Source organism: Saccoglossus kowalevskii, chromosome 22, assembly GCF_978046115.1.
Source record: "Saccoglossus kowalevskii chromosome 22, keSacKowa6.1, whole genome shotgun sequence".
Lineage (NCBI taxonomy): Eukaryota > Metazoa > Hemichordata > Enteropneusta > Harrimaniidae > Saccoglossus > Saccoglossus kowalevskii.
The window spans coordinates 3,980,537-4,002,014 of NC_140662.1; the positions used below are offsets into that span (position 1 = coordinate 3,980,537).

At 33.1% G+C, this 21,478-nt stretch overlaps 1 protein-coding gene across 1 annotated transcript in view; it reads left to right on the forward strand.

Annotated features, from left to right (window-relative positions):
• The first annotated feature begins 2,170 nt into the window (after positions 1 to 2,170).
• LOC100368072 (ankyrin repeat and IBR domain-containing protein 1-like) overlaps positions 2,171 to 21,478 on the forward strand; it is a 65,893-nt gene continuing 46,585 nt past the window's right edge. Inside the window, exons 1-2 of the mRNA XM_085496071.1 lie at positions 2,171 to 2,809; positions 11,601 to 11,808. Coding sequence (XP_085352197.1) covers positions 2,622 to 2,809; positions 11,601 to 11,808 — 396 coding nt within the window. The 5' untranslated portion in view covers positions 2,171 to 2,621. The remainder of the gene's footprint in view (positions 2,810 to 11,600; positions 11,809 to 21,478) is intronic.

Consider the following 21,478-nt stretch of genomic DNA (forward strand, 5'->3'; position numbering starts at 1 on the left):
TGTTGCAGAATATAGCAAGGAGGGTTGAGAAAATGTGTGTTGGTGGTCATTCCACTGGAAAACATTATCCAGTAAACAGTTTGAGATGTCTACATTAACTTGTGTGTCAACAGTACATGTACATGTACATTTGTACTCCCTGAAAGTCCCCGGCAGTACTGTTGGCTTTGATGCCCCTAGCTCTCCTGAAAGTGTCACCAAATTTTATCACTGTTTCCAACAGAACGGTAGAGAATATATTGTATGGTACCAAAGCACTGTTCTCTTGGTTCGCAATTAACATTTTCTCAATTAACATATTTATTGATGGCAGTTATAACATATTGATGGCAGCTATTCTGACTGAACACAGTCTGATTGCGCTGTGCTTTGATATGAAAAACCTTAAAAATTGATTATATTCAGAGAATATTATCACTAAATTATTCAAATTTATACATGCATGTACTACAGTAACTGTAAAAATGTTTTTGTAATAAAAGTTTGGTTTTGAAAGTTAAAATGTAATTCTTTTCGCACAGTATGGCAGGAAATGCCATGTGACTTGAGATCTTATCACCTGACTATAGATCCTGTTCCCTGGGGGCTTTGGTAAATAGTGCCGCAATAATAAATTTGCATATATCTTCAATGTGCCTGTTTTGAAAATACCTTATGCCAGATATAAAATTGAAAGGCTATTCATTTCCAAGACTTAATTGTTTACAATGTCCATGCATTTAAGATGCTGCCTTCAAAAAAAAAAATAGTTTGGTGCAATGTTGTGTTGATGTTTTAGTTATCTGTGATACACATAAACATTTCCTGCTAATATCATACTGAAAACTACTGCTTTAATGTCACAAGAGGCAACATTTTGAAAGTTGATGAAAATCACAAATTTTGTTAAGGGAAATTTTTTTTTGAGGGCCTAATACGTGAAATGTTTTTGCAAAATTTTATCTTCATAAATGCCATCAAAACATGGATGTTTTCTTATTTGACAAATTAAACATTACAACTCGTATACAGTTTGTATGCACCTACATAAATTACCAGTGTTTCTAGCATCAATGTTTAGCTCCCCTGTTGACTTTGTCGAGCGGAGCTTATTATATGAGTGATTGTCCGTCTGTATACGGTGTTGTCATTGACGACTTTTTACTTTTTCGACTTCTTCTTGAAAACTACTATTCTTATTGCTTTGATACTTGGTGTATATGTACCTTGAGCAGACCTTCCTTAAAGGGGCACCTTCCAGTTAAGCTTAATTTCACAACAAATTTACTTTCTGGATTAAAATAACAATGGATAACAAAAGATAGATTAACATTGTAAACAACAGAAACAATAGTGTCCCATGATTCTTTGGTGCAATCCATGGGATTGAGCGGTTCCCCTTTAAATTTATTCATTTCGTGATGATATCTTCAATTCTTTTATTTTGATGAATATTTTTTCATTTTTGATAAAAGGTAATATCTTTGACTTGAAAATAGCAAATCTCATTGCTTTGATACTATACATATAGGTACCTCAGGTAGACCTCTCTCAGATTTGTTCATTTTCTAATGATATCTTCAGTTCTTTAATTAAAATGTGTATTGCTAACAGTGGAGCTATGTCAGCCGATAGGCTGCTTGTTTATGTATATGCATTTTTAATAAAGCAATTATGAAACATTTAATTTTCACACTCCAAAGCTGCATGAATAAAAATGATGCCCATGTTCATTATTTATGATTGTAATTTCTCATCTACGATAATATTACATATGAGGTTTAGACAGAACTATAGTGATTATAATTCAGATATTTAATACCCAATCTGATGCTCTGACCACAGGTGTTTTATTTTATCAATTATATTTTTTTTTTTCTTGTTCTCAAAGGATTGTACTACAAAATCTCATGAGATGTGAAAAAAAGAAGTTTGGCGTCTCTCCACTGATGAGGACTAATTGTCAAATCCTGCCAGCATTTACATGGTTCATTCAGATGCCTGACTACCCTCTCTGAATGGTTTACTTTAACAGCTTCTGTAACTGCAGGTTTCTGTGGAATTGAGCTTCACAGATTTTAATGTCTACATAGATGCAGTAGAAAATCCATCCATGTGCGAATACTGCTGATTATTGCCATCTCCGAAGGTGGTAATTTGGAAATTATAACGTCCAATAGATGCATAATTGAATTATCTCTGCGGAAGCATCATGTTCTTCGGCCAGTTTAAATCAGCGGCGTGAGTTGTGGTTCATTTATAACCACACAGGACGTATACTTTCACCTTTTTTTCAAAACTATTCTTTCTGGAAGTTGTCAACTTTGCTTTGGCTGATTTGTATATTTGGTATATTTGTTACAACTTGTGATTTCTTGAATGGCAAACTGTTTGAAATCTCCTGGGACTTAAAGCTTCACTGCTCAGGGACACGTTTACATTTGCTTTAAATTTCAGCTGCTTATTGTTTGAGTAGGAACAACGTGATCAAAATTGTAATCAGTTTAGTGCCAAACTGAACAGTAAATTCCAATGGATTTTCATCGAAAATAAAGCAAGATTCGGTCGGACGATATTTTCATCCATCCCGTGCCTCATTACCTCATCCCTGGAATTGAATCTATTTATTACAACATATCAAGATGGGAAGCACCTCATCAAAATTCCGTAAAGCGCTGCAGAATGGGGAGGAGTATGTGGCCATGCAGTTGTACATGAACAGCCCTGAGTTGAGAAAATCACTGGATCCAAACTTGTCCTACGGTGATAATTATAATCATGACACGCCGATGCATTACGTCAGCCGCCATGGTATGAAGTCTTTACTAAGGTGAGTGATATCAATCACAAAAAACCAATAAGTAATATAAACTGTCAGGTTGTCTTTCAGTTTAACGATATAATGGCATGGTTGATGACAAGCATTGCAACATTATATTGAAATAGAGGAGATTGTGCTTTTCTCATTAATCTGTGTCTCTTTGTCCATTTGCAATCATTTAAAGCATTGGCTTATTTCAAAACTCTACGTGACCCATTACATAATACATAATACATGCACATTGGGTGCACATCAGTATTACACTGCTTTTACCATTTGTCATTGGACTACAAGCTATTAACCATTCAGAGAAAACGATCACTATTTTTAAAAAAAAGTGTGTACATGTATATGAGGGGGAAATGTCTGTTCTTGTCATTGTTGTCCTTGGTATAAACATTTTTTTTGTCAGTGGTTACAAAAACAGTTTTTTATCTGCTCTTTTATCAAACTTGAATATTTTGTTTGGGCTCTTAAGCTCTTGGCAAAGTTCAGTTTTGGTATGTGTTTTTTCAAGGTATTGGTGGAATTTATATATTTCAAATGTACTATAAACCAATACTGTAACAGTAAATTATGAACATTGGTACATTTGTAACAGTGGAAATTCAACTGAGGTTTTAAGACACAGGACGCCAGTGACTTTGGCAGAATCAAAAATTCCGGGCCCTTGTAGTGGAAATTTACTGGATGAATCAGCATATTTTTACACTGCTGCACAGACTCTTCAAACATTATTCATTCATTTCAATGCAACCCTTGTTGACTCCCATGTGCGAAGCACAAAATGGGAGTCTTTGCAGTTAGTGTGTCTGTATGTGTATGTGTGTATGTGTGTATGTGTGTATGTGTGTCCGACTGTTCCACTGCTATCTCCAGAACCATACATCGGTTTTTGATGAAACTTGGTGCATAGATGCTCTGGGCCAATGCGCAGATTTGATTAGGTTTTGGTAAAAATCCATGCTCGTTAATTACCTAATTTGCATGATAATTAGCTAATTTTAGCTGTTCTATGACTGTTCCACTGATATCTAAAGAACCACTCATTGGATTTTGATGAAACTTGGTACATAGATGCTCTGAACATATGCGCAGATTTGATTAATTTTTGGTAAAAATCCGTGCTTATTAATTACCTAATTTGCATGATAATTAGCTATTTTTTAGTGGTTCCATGACTGTTCCACTGATATCTAAACAACCACTCATTGGATTTTGATGAAACTTGGTACATAGATGCTCTGAACTAATGCTAGGTTTTGATTAGTTTTTGGTAATAATCCGTGGATACTAATTACCTAATTTGCATAATGATTAGTCAATTTTCGGTTTTTCCACTGATATCTCAAGTACTAATCATCACATTTCAATGAAACTTGGTACATAGATGTCATACGACACTGCACAGACCTGATAGTTTTTATGGTAATATCAGTACATATTAATTACCTAATTTGCATAATTAATTAATTTTCAGCATTTGATATAAGTAGTTAGCATTACATTTCAATGAAACTTGGTACTTACATACTCGAGGACTATGCAGAGATTGATTGTTTTCGATAAATATTTGTGCATATTAATCACCTAATTTGCATAATTAGTTAATTTTCAGCTTTTCCACGGGTATCTCAAGTACTAATCATCGCATTTCAATGAAACTTGGTACATAGATCCTTTAGGACTATGCAGAGACCTGATTAGTTTTAGGGTAAATAATTGTGCATATTAATTACCTAATTTGCATAATTAATTTTCAGCTTTTCTACTGATATCTAAAGTACTAATCATCACATTTCAATGAATCTAGAATTATGCAGACCCAATTAGTTCCTGGTAAATATTTGTGCATATTAATCACCTAATTTGCATAATTAACCAACTTTCACACTGATATCTCAGGTACCATACATCACATATCAATGAATGTACATGGATGCTGTAGGACAATAGACAGATCTGAATAATTGTGGGTTAAAATCTGTACATATTAATTACCTAATTTGCATAATTAACCAATTTTAAGCTTTCACACTGATATCTAAAGCACCGTAAAAACTCCAAAATTTCGACCGGTTTTAAATAATTGGTGTTAGAAATGTGACGTGTTTTTAGAGTCAAAATTAAGGTGCATTTTCGGACGGTCGAATTTTTCAGAATAGAAATCAGCAAAAAAAAATGGGAATGATAGACAGTGTGCTTCATTAGTTTTTAAAAAATGCAATGTCCGTCAATTGACGTAAACTTCCTCATGTTTCACGGTAAAAGCAAAGGTCGTGGCCGAGTTGTAACTCAAAATCTAAACAAAGTCATCAATCAGTGAGTATTATGACAAGCAAAACAAAACATCAAGACGCGGAGAAGAGGTCAGCACAAAACTAATAGGTTAAAAGAGAAAGCTGTCTCGCACTACCTAGGAAAACTTGCGAATGTTCGAAGTACAGGTACCCATTGGACAAAAGATACATGGAAGTTTAGCAAACGATCTCCCCGACCCAGTGCAATGTATCCGGTTAGAATCAAAGCTCACGTGTCCCTTATTTGAGGGACCAAATTCTGCCGTAAATTCGCCCTTGGATTAAAAAATAAAATGGGATTTAAGAAAATAAAATGGGACTTTTAAGGTGTATTTTGGCGTCATTTTTCGGACATTTCAATCAATCCTGCCGGCTAAAATAAGAGTCTAAGTTTTACCGTAGTCATTGACGTCTGTCTATTCAAGAGTACACGTGTATGATTTTTATCGTGACTAGCGTGAGCGGGTAAGCTTCCTTTCGAGAATGAGCTGTTATCACTGTGAACAATGTTAAATTATTCTTCAGATGACCAGTTTATTTTTTAAAAACAACTAATTTTTTTTATTTAAAAAAAATCATGCCGTTTTCGCATCAAAATCCAAGCCAAAATATCGTACTACAACATCAATCTCTTCCGCATTGCGTTCAATAACATTAACATATTTAAATAAGCTATGGTAATTTGAACACGTTGGCATCATCCAGCTTTTTGATTGGTTAATTAGCGATTTGACCTATTTGACCTAAGAGAACATGGCGGATATCCTACAGCATCATGCATCAAACGTTTATACGAGACCAGAATCATTCGCTTACGATGAAACTAAGTTGACTTTTATTTGTATTTCATAACCATTCAACAAATTTATTTTGTGTACATTATTATAATCACTACTGAGTACAGTAATAATCAACAATTCAGAAACGCAGTATGCCAAGATTTTTGTGTTCGTTTTTATTTGAAACTTCGTTTATTTAGAATATTTTTTCGTTACCAATAAAATAAAAATCTCTCGGTCAATCAGAAACCCGGATTCATGCCTTTGAGGAAGGTCCCGTTTGAACGCTCACATCGGTTTTTTTTTCGTTTGGGGGAAAACTAAAACTGGTCGCAATTTTCGAATAAGAATGAGTCGGCAATTTTTAGTGGAGTCGAAAATTTGGAGGTAAATAAAACACCGAAACCCGGCAAATAAATAGGCGTCCGAATTTTTAGAGGGGTCGAAATTTTGGAGTTTTCACGGTACTAATTATTCCATTTCAATGAAACTTAGTACAAAGATGCTCTAGGACAATGTACAAACCTAATTAGTTTGGGGTAAAAATCTGTTCATATTAATTCCCTAATAAGCATAATAATTCATAATTTTTTGGTTCTAATCACATTTCAATTAAACTTGGAGACATAGATTTTCTGTTACATTGCGCAGACCTCGTTAGTTTTACACTCAAATCTGGTCATATTAATTTTCTGATTTGCATAATTAGTTTTCAGCTAAGTAATTTCGAATTATATTTAATGTGTCTCCAATACTCTCAGCACATGGGAGTTCTTTCTAAGCTTTCTTTGATTTTCTACATTTTATAACCTTTTGGAAGATAGGGACCCATATCATTACAAAAGCACAACTTAAAATGGTATAATTTATCACTAATCATTATTTTCCTTTCACAATCATTTACACACCTCCTCTAATTCACTTATAAATCTTGATGATGAGTCTCTTGATGCTGCTAGCATCTCTATACATATACATCTAAAAATAACCTGACCTTGAGTGTCATGATGACATTGAGAAACCTTTGGGGAAAAAGAAATGGAATATTTAGCATAGAAATGAGCATGGCCTTCAGATGACATATATGCATGTATGTACAAAATTGTATAGCAACCACCCAAGGTACTGACAGAAAATGTTCTTTATTGACAAGTGGTGTTTCATATGATAGTTTATTAATTAAATTAGTTGATGAAAATACATGTATGAGAATAATTTTGCACTTCATTTTTCAACAGATATTTAGAGATAAAAATTTGCTTGTTTGCCGTGATTGAATTGAAAATGCCAGTGTAGAGACTAGTGTAGAATACTAAACTTCCACTCATCTGTCATCATTTTGCTTCCTACATGTACACCTGTGCAGATGCATTGACCAAACCCAAGAGGGTTGCCATTTGTCACATAGATGTAGATGACCTGTGTATACAGATCACTCTACATGAAAATTATGTTGTCACTATGGCAGGTGGTCACTAGCAGAGGTTTGACTGCATGCAATCCCAAATGACTAGCATGAAGTGGGTTGTATGCACAAGTACTGTGTGTACATGTACAATGTACAAAAATGTAGCACAGAAAAATAGGGATTCAGTTAAAAATGAATGACTTGCAGCCATTTTGTTGTGAATTTCACTATATACATGTATACTATGCATGTATTTGCTTCTAGTATTAATAACGATACTACATAATTCTTGCCATGCAGTCGTGTGACTTCAAATTCTCAATGCTACTTTCACTACAACATTGTATAAATTCTCATCAATTTGTTGGCGATATTTGAAATTCCCACTGTTTCATTGCCAAGAATCCAAATCCCAAACTACCGCTATCAATTCTCACCATTTGTTTAACAAATTCTAAATTAGTGCAAATTTTCTTAGCAGTGCGAGTTTAGATTTAATCCAATATTGTGTGTGACACCTGCCATGAATACAGGTTCAAATGCAGTGTGACTTCTTCTACAACTTCACACTTTTAACATGTGCTCATGTTTTTATAGTGTTCTGTAATTGAGGACTCAGTTCAAGTACAGATTTGACATGTGTACAAGTATGTACAGTATATTTCTAGCAGATGGATTCACAACCATTATTCAACCAAGCTTGAGTCGGTTGGGATTTCTGTGTGGTGCATTTCAATATTTTGTCATCTTATTTTATGTACATGTTCTAAAAGCCTATCTAATTGCATTAAATTGCATTAATTGTACATGGACATTATGTATATCATGTTAACTATATAGACATACATGTACATATACCATTGTGCATGTTGACAATTTGTTGTGACTTTGAAATGGATTGCGAACCTCCAACAAAGAAAACATGATCTTTAAGTTTAACTGGTGACCAACTAGATGAGGTTGAATGATTGAAGGACGAAAAAAAAGCTATTAATAATTAAAAGTAAAACTGTAAAACCTTTTAATTTTACGGGCTTCTAATTTAACTATTTTGATGCTTTGAGCAATTTTCCTGGGCTTTATGTTCACAGACGTGGCAGAGAAACAATGAGTTCTATTGTTACTTTACATGTTCACATGGATTCAATTATAGCGAAATTAAAACCCAGTGTATAATTGATGTGTTTACAGTACCTGTTTTTATTTTTATTACATGGGGGGCTAGGCATATTTTACTCCATGTTATACTGGTGCTAATATGGTGTACATTGTATGTGTGATCAAACGTGAATGAGGATTATATTCATCGGATTAAAACATGATGTTATAGTTGTGTGATCGTTTGAATTCCATTCACATACATCTGACCATCTCCAATAAAGGAGATTGTGTTATGCACCAGTAAAGTAAATTATTCAACCAATACAGGCATCATATTGTGACACATACAGCATGATGTCCTTTTTACATATAGGATGACTCCTTGTACATATAAGAATTGGTCAGATCTACAATGTACATGTATCTGCGGCTTTCACAATAAACAAATAGAAAAAAACAGTACCGATAGTGAAAGTAAAGTGAAAAGTTAAAAATTTGTTTTAAACACATTGCAGGTATACTGTATTACATTGGTTCTGTATGTAGCTCTTAAAATTGTTGCGTTTCCTGACTAAAATATAATAAATAGTTGGATACAATTCGATATAGACAATATTTTGTGAAAATTATGTTAATGAGGAGTGAACATCCCATAATTCATGGAACACTGGATTTTTTTTTTTCACATCTTGTACATTTGTCATACATGTATGAGCATTTTTAGCAGCAACAATTTAAAAGATTTGTGGTATACTTGCTCAATAAAGAGTAAACATAATCAAAACAAAACACAAAATTGTGCTCCTAATATTATCACCATCTTTCTAAATTTACAGCTTCTTAAAGTTGCATTGCTTGCACAATTTTGTTAAAGCCTTTAACATGCGAAGTAACAATTCAAGCCTAATACATTATAATTACACAGTTGCAGAATTCACAAGATATCTGTGTCAAGAATAGTCACTGAACACTTTCTTAGATATAGTTTTCAACATCTAGAGTGTTGTCAAGTCACTGAATTGAATGCAGGGTTCTCTGTTTGACAATCAGAGATAGATTATATTACAAAATCAATATTCGATGTAAATTATTCTTCATTAAAATCAGTCAATGATACACATCAGACTCCTGTTGTTTCCTATAATTAGGTTCCTCTTTTCAGATTTGATTTTTGGCCAGGTTAATACTAGAGGACTTTTAACTTTGTTCAATTAACATTTAGTATGTGTGTATTTGTCCAAAAAATCCTAGTTGGGCCTGTTTTTAACTGATTGTGCAGACTATTTTTTAGCTTTACATGTAAAAGAAAAGAAGTTTTGGGAAGTTTTCAATGGCTTGTCATCTCAAAAAACACCTTTAATCAGGTGTATTAGATAGAAAATGCATGAAATTAAAAAGAATGTTTCTTTGAGTTTTCAATGAGCAACTGGGGTACCTGACTGAGAAAATGTAATTAAGATAATTAAGCACCTGACAGGAACACCAATTATATGGTAATATGTCATATTTTCTTGTTATCAGAAGTACATGTACATGTACACATCTAATGCAATGTTAAATAGTTAGCATAAATGTATTACCAATGTTTGCATGTTGCATAATTCTCTTCAAAACAAACTTACTCGTTTCCTGTATTTGAGATGGAACAAATTTCCTAGGGTATTTAAAAAGTAATCTAACTGTAAGGCCGTTGCTGATTAGTTCCTGAGTTGGATGATGATTTGGTTTCAAAAACCCTGGTAAATGAGTAAAATACATATCATCTGTTTAATGTCATCATTAAAACTATTTCAGTACTTGTTTCACCTTTGGAAAAGTGCTAATCGACTTCAATCAATGCCAAAGATTCATGCTGCACCTTTGATTATAATGAATTTCCATTCTGCAATGTGTACGCTATCACGAATATTACCACACAATATTCTGATCATCGTTTAAATCGCACAGCTTCGGTAAAGCCAGCCATTCATAACCGGCCCACAAACCCGAACCTCATTTTCCTCAGATACAAGCACTAAGTGCTTTCTTTTGATTGTCAGTAAGTTTGTTCACAGAGAATAAACTAGCAACATGTTCATTTCTATTTTTCACCATTTTAAATTTACAAAGTTCTGATTAGGTAATGCAACATACAGAGAAATTTTAGAGTTTTTGTGGAATTGAAAAAGTGGATTTCCGTGATTGGTCGAATTTCTAGAAGCCAGTGAATTACAGGAACCTGATTGCTTAGAGTAGGGAATTTGCAGTATTGAAAACACAAATTTCCATGATTGGCCGAAATTTCAGAAGCCAGTGAATTATTGGAACCTAACTGCTTAGAGTAGGGAATTTGCAGTATTGAAAATATCAATTTCTGTGATTGGTCGAAACTCTAGAAGGCAATGAATTACAGGAAGTAAGTAGAGTAAGTACAATTTTAGAGATTTGCAGTATTGAAAATATCAATTTTAACGAGAACTCTAACCAGAAACATCACAATGGAGTGTCATTTGAACTCAGCTCAAAATGCTTTTTTTCATAGACTTCTAGCCAATAAGAATATGTGTTCATTTGTTTCAAAATTATTCGGTAATCAAAATGTTGCCCCTGAATCTTAGCGTGAAAAAATGTACATGTATGGTACATGTAGGCTGTATTTATGATGACATACATTTGTAATTTGTCACCTACATGTACTACTTCCGGATTTTGTTCCCCAGAACTCCCTATTCCTGTTCTTTACATTTGCAAGCCTGAGGATCGGGAAAAAATAACCATTTCTCTGATAACCCTAATCCTACCCTACCCTACCCTACCCTACCCTACCCTACCCTACCCTACCCTACCCTACCCTACCCTACCCTACCCTACCCTACCCTACCCTACTCTACTCTGCCCTACCCTACCCAACCCATGTATTTGTAAATTAGTCTATTTTTATTTAATTTTTATGCAAATTAGCCATGTTCACCCTCAAAAATAATTTTCTTATTTACTTCTTTTCGTGTTACTTGCAGTTGGTAATCATTCTTTCTTAAATTTAAGTCTATATATTGAGTGCATGATTCTGATAAGAAAATCACCTAATAAAAGGTATAGTTTACTGGGTAAAATAAAATAAGATAAAATACTCTAAAACTAAAACCTTACCTTACTCAATGTTTCGTTAGCCCATTACTTGAAATACAGAATTTTTTTAATTATAACTAAGTTCATAATTATTTTTTTTTTAGATTATTTCTCAAAGACCTGAGTGGAAATCCAAACAAGAAAAACATAAGAAATGAGACGTCCATCCACAGTATTTGCATGTGCGCTAATGGTCGTGACCAAGCGATACAAATCAAACGAGCCGAATGTATGTACATGATGTTACAATGGGAAGGTGCACTTTTGAGAAATGGAGAAAGAGAGAAAGCTGACATCAATGCCATAGATGAGGTAAATATTTAACATGTGTCTGGAACTGCAGGCATTATTTTTTTTCAAAAACATTTCTTTAGCTTTCATTCCTCACGCCACATGTACATGGTATTATCTTCAAAAGCATACCATGACCTTTATACTGCTATTTTCAAAAGACATATATCGTATTTGCTCTGTTAGGAGTGCATTTCCAATAGAAGTTCATATAATATAAACAATTACATATACCAACTTAATTGAATTGTGCCATTAGGCCAAAAAACAAACAAACTAATGTTGCCCTCAAGTCGGAAAATTGAAAAATTTGGGCTGTTGGATTTTTTTTTTTTTTTTTAAACTCGTGGAAACTAAGGGTATCGTAAATAGCCAAGGTATATGGGAATTAATCAAACGCATGCTAGATATTAAACACAAAAATCGAAGTGTTTCTTTCAGTCTTTTTGCGACTCGATATTTCCTATTTTTTTTTTGGCCTTAAAACATATACATTGTACATTTACATCATGCATCATGGGGAGGGATGCCGTTGTTTTATTTGATTGTCAGTATCTCTGACCGAATTCACTGATGGAAATTATTATCAGCCCCTTGGTGATGAAAGTGACATAATTTTCAGATGTACCCATTTCATCTTAGTCCCAGCTATGGTTAATGCATTATTACATGTACCTTTGCCAGGGAAGGTGATATGTCTTAACTTAAAAAGTTGTATGATGTCATGATATTTTAAGAGAAATTACCTTGTGATAAGGACCAACCAAGTACCATCTGGTTGCCATGGCAATGAGAAGTTTGGGAATAATTTTTTCACCATTTTAAGTTATGGTTATTGTCTGTGGGAAGGATAACTTAAAAGGTTATTAAATTATCATGAAATTTTCAGCAGTGATCTTGAGAGATTCAGATCTAGTTGCCATGAAAACAAAAATCTTTGGAAGGCCTCTTCACCAATTTAGTTTAGTTCCATAAGCCTAGATATAAACAGGGAAATAGTTCTGAAAATCACTTTTACAAAGTTGTCATTAAAACCTGGTTTGAAACCTACTAAAAGGTAAATAGTGATTTCCTAATCCATTAATAATGTCTATTCTCATCTGTTATTTCAAGTTCACTAATCTTTGTATGTAGAGGCTGTCTGTCATTTATACATCCTAATATTTGTTTTTAAAACCAAACTGATCTACTCATCAAAATGGTAATGGCATTAACTGATGGCTCTGACCTTTTGCCCACTCTGACTGATTACTGTGATACAGTCATACTCTGCGTCAGACTGGATAGATACAATACTTCATTAATGCTTAATGATAATATTCCAGTCATATATTCTATACAGTGCCTACATTCAATTGATTTTTTTACACAAATGAATCATAACTGCAACTGAAATTTTAATATCTTGCAATAACATGAGATACACAGCATAAAATAACATTAATTTAATAGTGAGAATATAGTATTACAGAATCAACTGTTAGTGAAAAATTAGCTAAATGGTATGCCCAGTAAAAGACTATTTTTTTATAGTACATTGACGTATTTGTTCTATAACCAAGGTGTGTCTTTGGTCAAACTTATTGTATTTTTTTAATCCAACTTACAGTACAATGTACATGCAATTTTTGGCTTATGTGCACTTCTATTGGAAACACACTTCTAATAGTCTAAGAGCAAATGCATATTAACAGCTTGTTAAAACACAGAATTAAGAAAACATTGACAATTTTATTAAAAACTGAAAATTTAATTCTGTGTTCACTATTTCACTAGACCATTCTCTAAAATTATAAGATAATAATATTTTTACTATTATTGTTTCCTGCACGAATAATGTGTATTGTATCACAATTATTTTTAGTGAGTTATTGGTGTCAGATTTATTTAACGCCAAATTTGTGATGTTGGCTTATGCCATTGGATTACCTATTAAAATGAATGAGTGAGTGAGTGAATGAATGAATAAATGAATGAATGTATAAATAAATAAATAAATCAATCAATCAATCAATCAATCAATCAATCAAAACCATTAGCATTTCTGCGGGTTAGTTATGTATGTGTGTACAAAAACATGTACATTATGAGGGATTCTATGCTAATAAAGGCAATTAGAAAGAGAGGTTTTCCTACCGCAGTAGTTCTATGAAGCACTGTCATATATTATACATTTACCATGATGCATGTCCAGATTGTATAGGGTTGTTGTATTTTTATACATATCTCGTATCTCTGGAAAATAAAATATTTAGTTGACTGAGTTGGGGGTATGATTTATGAAATTACATGTATGTACTTATTTCAAAAGAAAATATAAAGTGACTGAGTAAATTATATTAAAATGAGTTTTCGGGGATCATAAATTAACCTGCAAATATTGTAGGTTAATGACCATTTTTGTATCTAGCTTCTATTACAAATAATTGAGTTTGTTTGGCTCCTGTGTGCAGAACACAAAAGGAAGCTAATGTCACACCAATGTCTGTCTGTCTGTATGGATGAATAGATGGATTCATGCGTCCAAAAATTGAAATTGAATTTGATACTGACACATATAGGTGATTTGTGATGAACTCCTGCCCTGCCCTGCCCTGCCCTGCTCTGATTGGATTAGCTAATTTGCATAATGATATCTCTTTTCAACATATTTTTTTATATCCAAAAATTGTTCTCAGATGGATTAAAATCTGCTACATGTATATGCTCCTTTTGTAGTTGGATGTTTGACACTACATAAGAATAAGGTAATTCGCTAAATTGCATATTATATGCATACTGTGTGTGTAGTTGAATGTTGTTAATCTGCATATTGTATTTATTTAATTTGAATACTAATCATTTAGTCCCTGTTAGGGTGCAGTCTGTTCATGTGTGCCCATCTCAAACATGCCTCGGATGATTACTTTCAAACATCACACAGATTTTACATCTTGTGATACATAAATACATCTTTTTGTTTCATGACCTGATTCAAGACACATAAAAATGGCCACCATTTTAATGTTAAAAATTCATCAAGAATTTCTGCCATATTGGACCTAGTTCTTGGTTAAAAATGAACAGCTATTGTCCATCTTGGTACAGGCAATTATTAGTATTTAATGAAATCATGAACCGTATACGATGATTTGATATTTTGTTCATACACATGTATCTTATGCTCTGCAGATATCTTGAGTAGCACTCATCAAATCACAATGTAACTTGGTACATAGTAGCTTTTAGATAATCTAAATTTCTGAAGTCTTCAGGGTTGAAATCCATGCACATTAATTACCTACATGTATTTAATATAAATGGGATCATGGGACCTCATTAATATGTGTAACTGTAATAGTGATAGTAACATGTGACAAGTGCTATAATCACAAAGGATGTGATTAACATCTATATATGGACATGTGCATGACCACATTATTATGCATAACTGTAATATCCTGAGTGCTGTTGCAGTCAGAGATATGCTTTCAGTACAATACTGAAGGCATTAGACCATGTGACCTGATTAGTATGCATGACTATAATGTATGAAACACTGATGCAGCGGCAGTGATATGAAACCAGTGCTCCATGTATTATAATGAAGGCGTTTCACAATAGATGTGACTGACATATCACATGTCCATATATGGTCATCTGACCTTATTAATATGCAAGATGTGACTGACATATCACATGTCCATATATGGTCATCTGACCTTATTAATATGCAAGATGTGACTGACATATCACATGTCCATATATGGTCATCTGACCTTATTAATATGCAAGATGTGACTGACATCACATGTCCATATATGGTCATCTGACCTTATTAATATGCAAGATGTGACTGACATATCACATGTCCATATATGGTCATCTGACCTTATTAATATGCAAGATGTGACTGACATATCACATGTCCATATATGGTCATCTGACCTCATTAATATGCAAGATGTGACTGACATATCACATGTCCATATATGGTCATCTGACCTTATTAATATGCAAGATGTGACTGACATATCACATGTCCATATATGGTCATCTGACCTTATTAATATGCAATATGTGACTGACATCACATGTCCATATATGGTCATCTGACCTTATTAATATGCAAGATGTGACTGACATCATATGTCCATATATGGTCATCTGACCTTATTAATATGCAATATGTGACTGACATATCACATGTCCATATATGGTCATCTGACCTTATTATCATGCATAACTAATATCCAGGACACTGTTGCATAATGTATTCAGTATAATATTAAATGCATTTGACTTTATAGTATCCTGGCAATAGTTAGCCCAGATAGAATATAAATTGGTTGTACAAATGTACGTGTTTGTATACATGTAGTTGAATGTTATACATGCAGTTCAGAGAGTTATTGGGAATTTCTATACAATGGAAATATAATAGTACCGGTATATATTAAAAAAGAATATTTCAACATGTTTTTAATCTCAGCCAATTTTTAGCTCCACTGTTGACTTTTTCAAAAGCAATCACTGTAAATGTTTAAATGTACATGATATTGTTTATTTTCTAATCTTCAGTTCTTTAATTGAAATGTGCAGTGCTAATAGTGGAGCCATCTCAGTCGACAGGCTGCTTGTTTCTGAATTCCTTGACCTAAAACCTCAGACTATAATCATTATAATCATAATTGTACCCGGGGGAAAATCATTTCTGGAGAATAGTATTTTCAAGATTAGGCACTTCCAAATCAAATAACATTAAGTGTTATACTGTGAAATACTTTATTTTCGCTGGAATTTATTTTCGCTGAAAAGACTTTTTAGGTGTTTTGTATAGAATTTATTTTCACTGATTATTGATGGGTTTAATGTAAAATATAGGAAAAAAGGTATATTCGCCGGATTTTATTTTCACTGAATCCTTCCTTCAGCGAAAATGGCGAAAATCAATTCCAAGCGAAAATAAAGTATTCTACAGTATTCAAAAGCAATCACTGTAAATGTTTAGTGTGTATACATGTACAGTTTACTAAAATGGCTTTGACGTGATCATTTTGATTCAGTAATGTTATTAGTAATCTAAACCATAAAACCCCAATCTACATGTACATGTATAATGCATTTGGGTGAACATTGTTGTTGGCTGGCTGCTTCATTGTGATCTCTTCTACAACTACAAGTTAAACTACCAGTAGTACATTGTGTACACATAACTTAAATATCAAAGTAAATTTTGTGAGTCAAAAAAACTGTGTGCATAATGTAGCTGCAGTCAACATCTATCAGGGTTCTTCAAACCCCCTCTCTTAACCAAGTTGAATTTGTGGGCAGAGGAAAACTGTATAATGTTAGTCACTATACATGTTACATAATAGTTATGATAAACTACTTATCTCTTTATAAATGGGCCTTAATTCTGCATATACTACACATGTGTAATAGCAGATAGTCAATCCACATGCTGAATGTGGATAGTCACACCTCAAGATTTCTACCCATGCTTTGCAAAGGCCTTTAATTAAAAACATTGATTCATAGAAAATTTTATTTTCATAAGCGCTTTTATTACTGATGATACCATATAACTGTTTCATCTCGTGCATAATTTACATCAAGCAGTACAATGGAAAAATGCAATAAAAGGTTAAATACATGTATAATAGCAGCACTTTTTTTGTGATCTTCCCCTCATCATTGCACCTCACTGACGCTGGTGTACATATCAAATGCAGGCCTTGATCCTTGTAAAAAAATCGGCAAAAATGATATTAAAATAAATTTATTGTTAACACTCAATCAATTCAGCCATGTAAAAATAAGTATTTTTGTAGATAGTCTATTCATACAATGTACATTAGTAGAATAGATCAACTTACATGATATAGCATTTTTTCCCCATACAGTTCCATTTGTTACCATCTGCCATTATCTACTGTATACTGGCAGTATGTACATGTGTGAATGTTTAAGTAGTTCTGTTTTCCTTGCATTTATCTGGGTTTGAGAGGTCGGCTGCACGTGCAACCCTGAGGCAGTGTTTATTACTATTGAGGAAAACATGTCAATATTCCTCACAAGCACTGTGTTCATAATGTCATGACGTGCTTAATGTCTCTTTTTTACTCGGTACATATAATTAAAGGCCTGCGGTTATTATAGATTAAGTGTTTGCATGTAACAAGTTTAGTTAGGGGAACATTGTAAAATATATGAAAACATACTTTGATACTCGCTTTGGTTTATTACAACCTTTATAAAAATATCTTTGCTGCAGTGTTTTTTTTTTTCAGTGAATTTATTGATGATCTGAAGAGTAAATGCTGCTTTCTGTTGCATCTGAATCAACTATGGTTGTGAATCCTTCTTTAGATTAATATCTTTGCTGGTTTCAGATTGAGCATCTTGGTGTAAATTTAATCAGCAGGGGACTCCATCTATTGACGTCAAGATAAGTCTTGAATTAAGAAAACTAGATCTTGTTGCCATGAACTTTCCTCCGTTGTACCCGTCTAAGTAGATTGGAAAAAAAGGTTTATACTGCGTTTTCCATTTCATTTAATGAACCTGCATATGTATAAAGTGCATTACTATGTTTCCATAAATACATGGCTGACTGACCGGCACTGAAGATGAACTGTGAGTTCATTCCTAAATCTTCATGTATTCTTAATGGTATGAATATGCACAATTTTGTGGGAAATATTTTTACTCGTCTTCTGATTTACCATTAACTGCAGTATATTAATTTCCATAATGATATAAATCTTTGTGAATTCCTTCAAAAGTATTGGCAAATGAAATTCAAACAAACATTCAATTAGGAAGCTAAAATCGCAGGACAAAATGACAAAACAATTACTGATTCATCATATCAATTCAATTGAAAGTTCTTTATTATAAAATTAATAAGATATTAAAAGCGATAATGTTAGTGATGCTAACAAGTGAAAACAAACCATGCAATTATTTCCTATTCAGGTATGCATGCATGCATCTGTTTTTGGACATGCAATTACCAATTTATTTCTGCAAAATGACTGCTTATTTCACTTAAAATGAGTGTGAGGGCAATACATATAGGCTAGAAAGCGTATAATATTTTGTTTTCGAGATCTGATTGAAGATGGTTGCTTTGTGGCCATTTTTTTTCACTACTTGTTTGTGCACTGACCAATATGTTAAAATGTGGTACACAGACATATCACATGGTGCACATGCTCCTAATTTTGCTCGTTGGATTGCATTTGGTCGACTGACAGTAATTTGTTGTTAAAATCATTGAATATTAAAACTTAAACATACAACTGTATGTTCTCCATCTGCTCTTAGAGATGATGAATGATTTCAAAATATCAAGCCACTTAAATTAATGACAGGGGATACAAGTATGCATTCAATGTTGATTTGTTAAAATTGTTATGTGTTAAATATTATAAAACATTTCATTTTCATTCTTACATTTAGTCCTGTTGAGCGTTAATAATTTAATATTAACTTTATTAATTGGACAGGTTCTTTGCATGTTGTTTGTCAGCTAAGGAAAATAAAAGCAGCATGTGTTAATCCTAACAGTCATTATAATGCCAGTGTTTTGTGCCCTCACATACTTGGGTTAATAGCTGTTTGGATAATAATCTACATGTAGTCAGTAATAGCTTCATTTACAAATGATGGCACTTAGCATTGTCTCTAAATGTCATCAGTTATTCATTTAGATGTTCGATCAGAAAAAAAAGTAGCCGAAAACATATTTATAATTATTGTGGTGTTGAAATGATTGGCACGGGCGTTGGTGAAACAGTAACCTTCCTTGGGATTCAGAAGTCATGCAATAGCTGCATATACATGTATAGGGTCGACAACATCTTTATCATCTCATTAGCCGACAATAGGACACTGTGAATCACAGGTGCATGTATGATAAAATTATTTATCACATGCATGCCAAGTGTAACGTATCTCCACAATGTGACATTATACAGAACAGATGGAAAATCACTATGTTGGCAAACCTATGAGTGTGTGTAATATCAAAATTTAGACCCTCCAATTAAAAACAAAAACCCTAGCAAACATAAGAAAATATCAGTATCGCACAGAATGGTCACTCATGAAATAAACACACTTGTGTCAACAGAATCAACATACAAAGCAGTTATACACATTGGTATATTCCTATGCAGTGTCATTTTAGCAGCAGTTCCACTTTTTGATATTTTGTTGCTCGCGTCAGTCCTTGATTACGGCTTAGATTGATACAGAACTAAAATCTTGAGCGTCTGCTGACGTCAACATAAGAGAAAAAAATTGTGTAATAAGTACATGTGTGGCAAGTTAATAGATATGCTGACATTCAAATGTCAGACAATCAGAGACATGGAATGGCTAGTCATTTCATAATAATGTTCTGAAGAATGTCACTAATCCACATCAGTTTTGCTTGAAACTACATGTATATCGATTTGATGTAATGTGTCTAGGCTGTATTTTTACTGTCTATGCATTTTATTTTGTAAAGATTTCAATCAATGCCATTTGGAACTCTTTAAAATGATTTTAATACATACTGTGTTTATGAGGGTTTTGAGAATTATTTTTTTCACGATACATGTATTTTCTCATCATTGGTGTAGATTTGTCTGTTGGCATTGAACAATTATTTTAATACATACTATGTTTATGAGGGTTTTGAGAAATATTTTTTCACGATATATTCTCATCATTGGTGTAGATTTGTTTGTAGGCATTGAACAATTATTTTAATACATACTGTATTGATGAGGATTTTGAGAATTATTTTTTTCATGATATATTTTCATCATTGGTGTAGATTTGTCTGTAGGCATTGAGCAATTATTTAAATACATATACTGTGTTGATGAGGGTTTTGCGAAATATTTTTTTCACAATATTTTCTCTTCATTGCTGTAGATTTGTCTGTAGGCATTGAAAAATGATTTTATTACATACTGTATTTATGAGGGTTTTGAGAAACACTTTTTCGTAATATTTTCTCATCATTGGTGTAGATTTGTCTGTTGGCATTGAAAAATGATTTTAATACATACATGTATACTGTGTTTATGAGGGTTTTGAGAAACATTTTTTTCACAATATTTTCTCATCATTGGTGTAGATTTGTCTGTAGGCATTGAACTTGATTGAAGTATCGAGGACAATTTCCTGAATGCCTAAATGCTGGATGTTTTTTTTTAGAGAAAGTTTTGTATATATTGAGCGAACTTCTTTGTATCGGGTCCAGTTAAACCCTAAGATTATTAGAGGACGTTTATGTATTTGGAATTTGCAGTTCCTAATAGGTAGTAGGTAGGATTAAAATACCCAGTGCAATACTCCAAATTTACGACTCGCTGTAACTTGTGGTGTTACGGGGACAGATGTATAATAATAATAATACAAAATTCTGATGCGTTGTTACTTGTTGATGCAGTGACAGATGTATTATAATGAACTTACATTTAATTTTTGAGAAGCAATAAACTGTTTATAAAAATGTAATCTACTCATATCAAAAAACAAGATAGAATAAGAACTTTTAGAAGAGTGGTATATCTTGCATGTTCTTCTTACTTTCTTGTAATTTACAGTATAAACAGAGTTTGAAAATGTCATCTGTGTTAATTGTCACTATTGGAATGTCTGAGAAATTTGTGAGAACAATTTTTAATGTAGGTTTCTGTATTTCAGG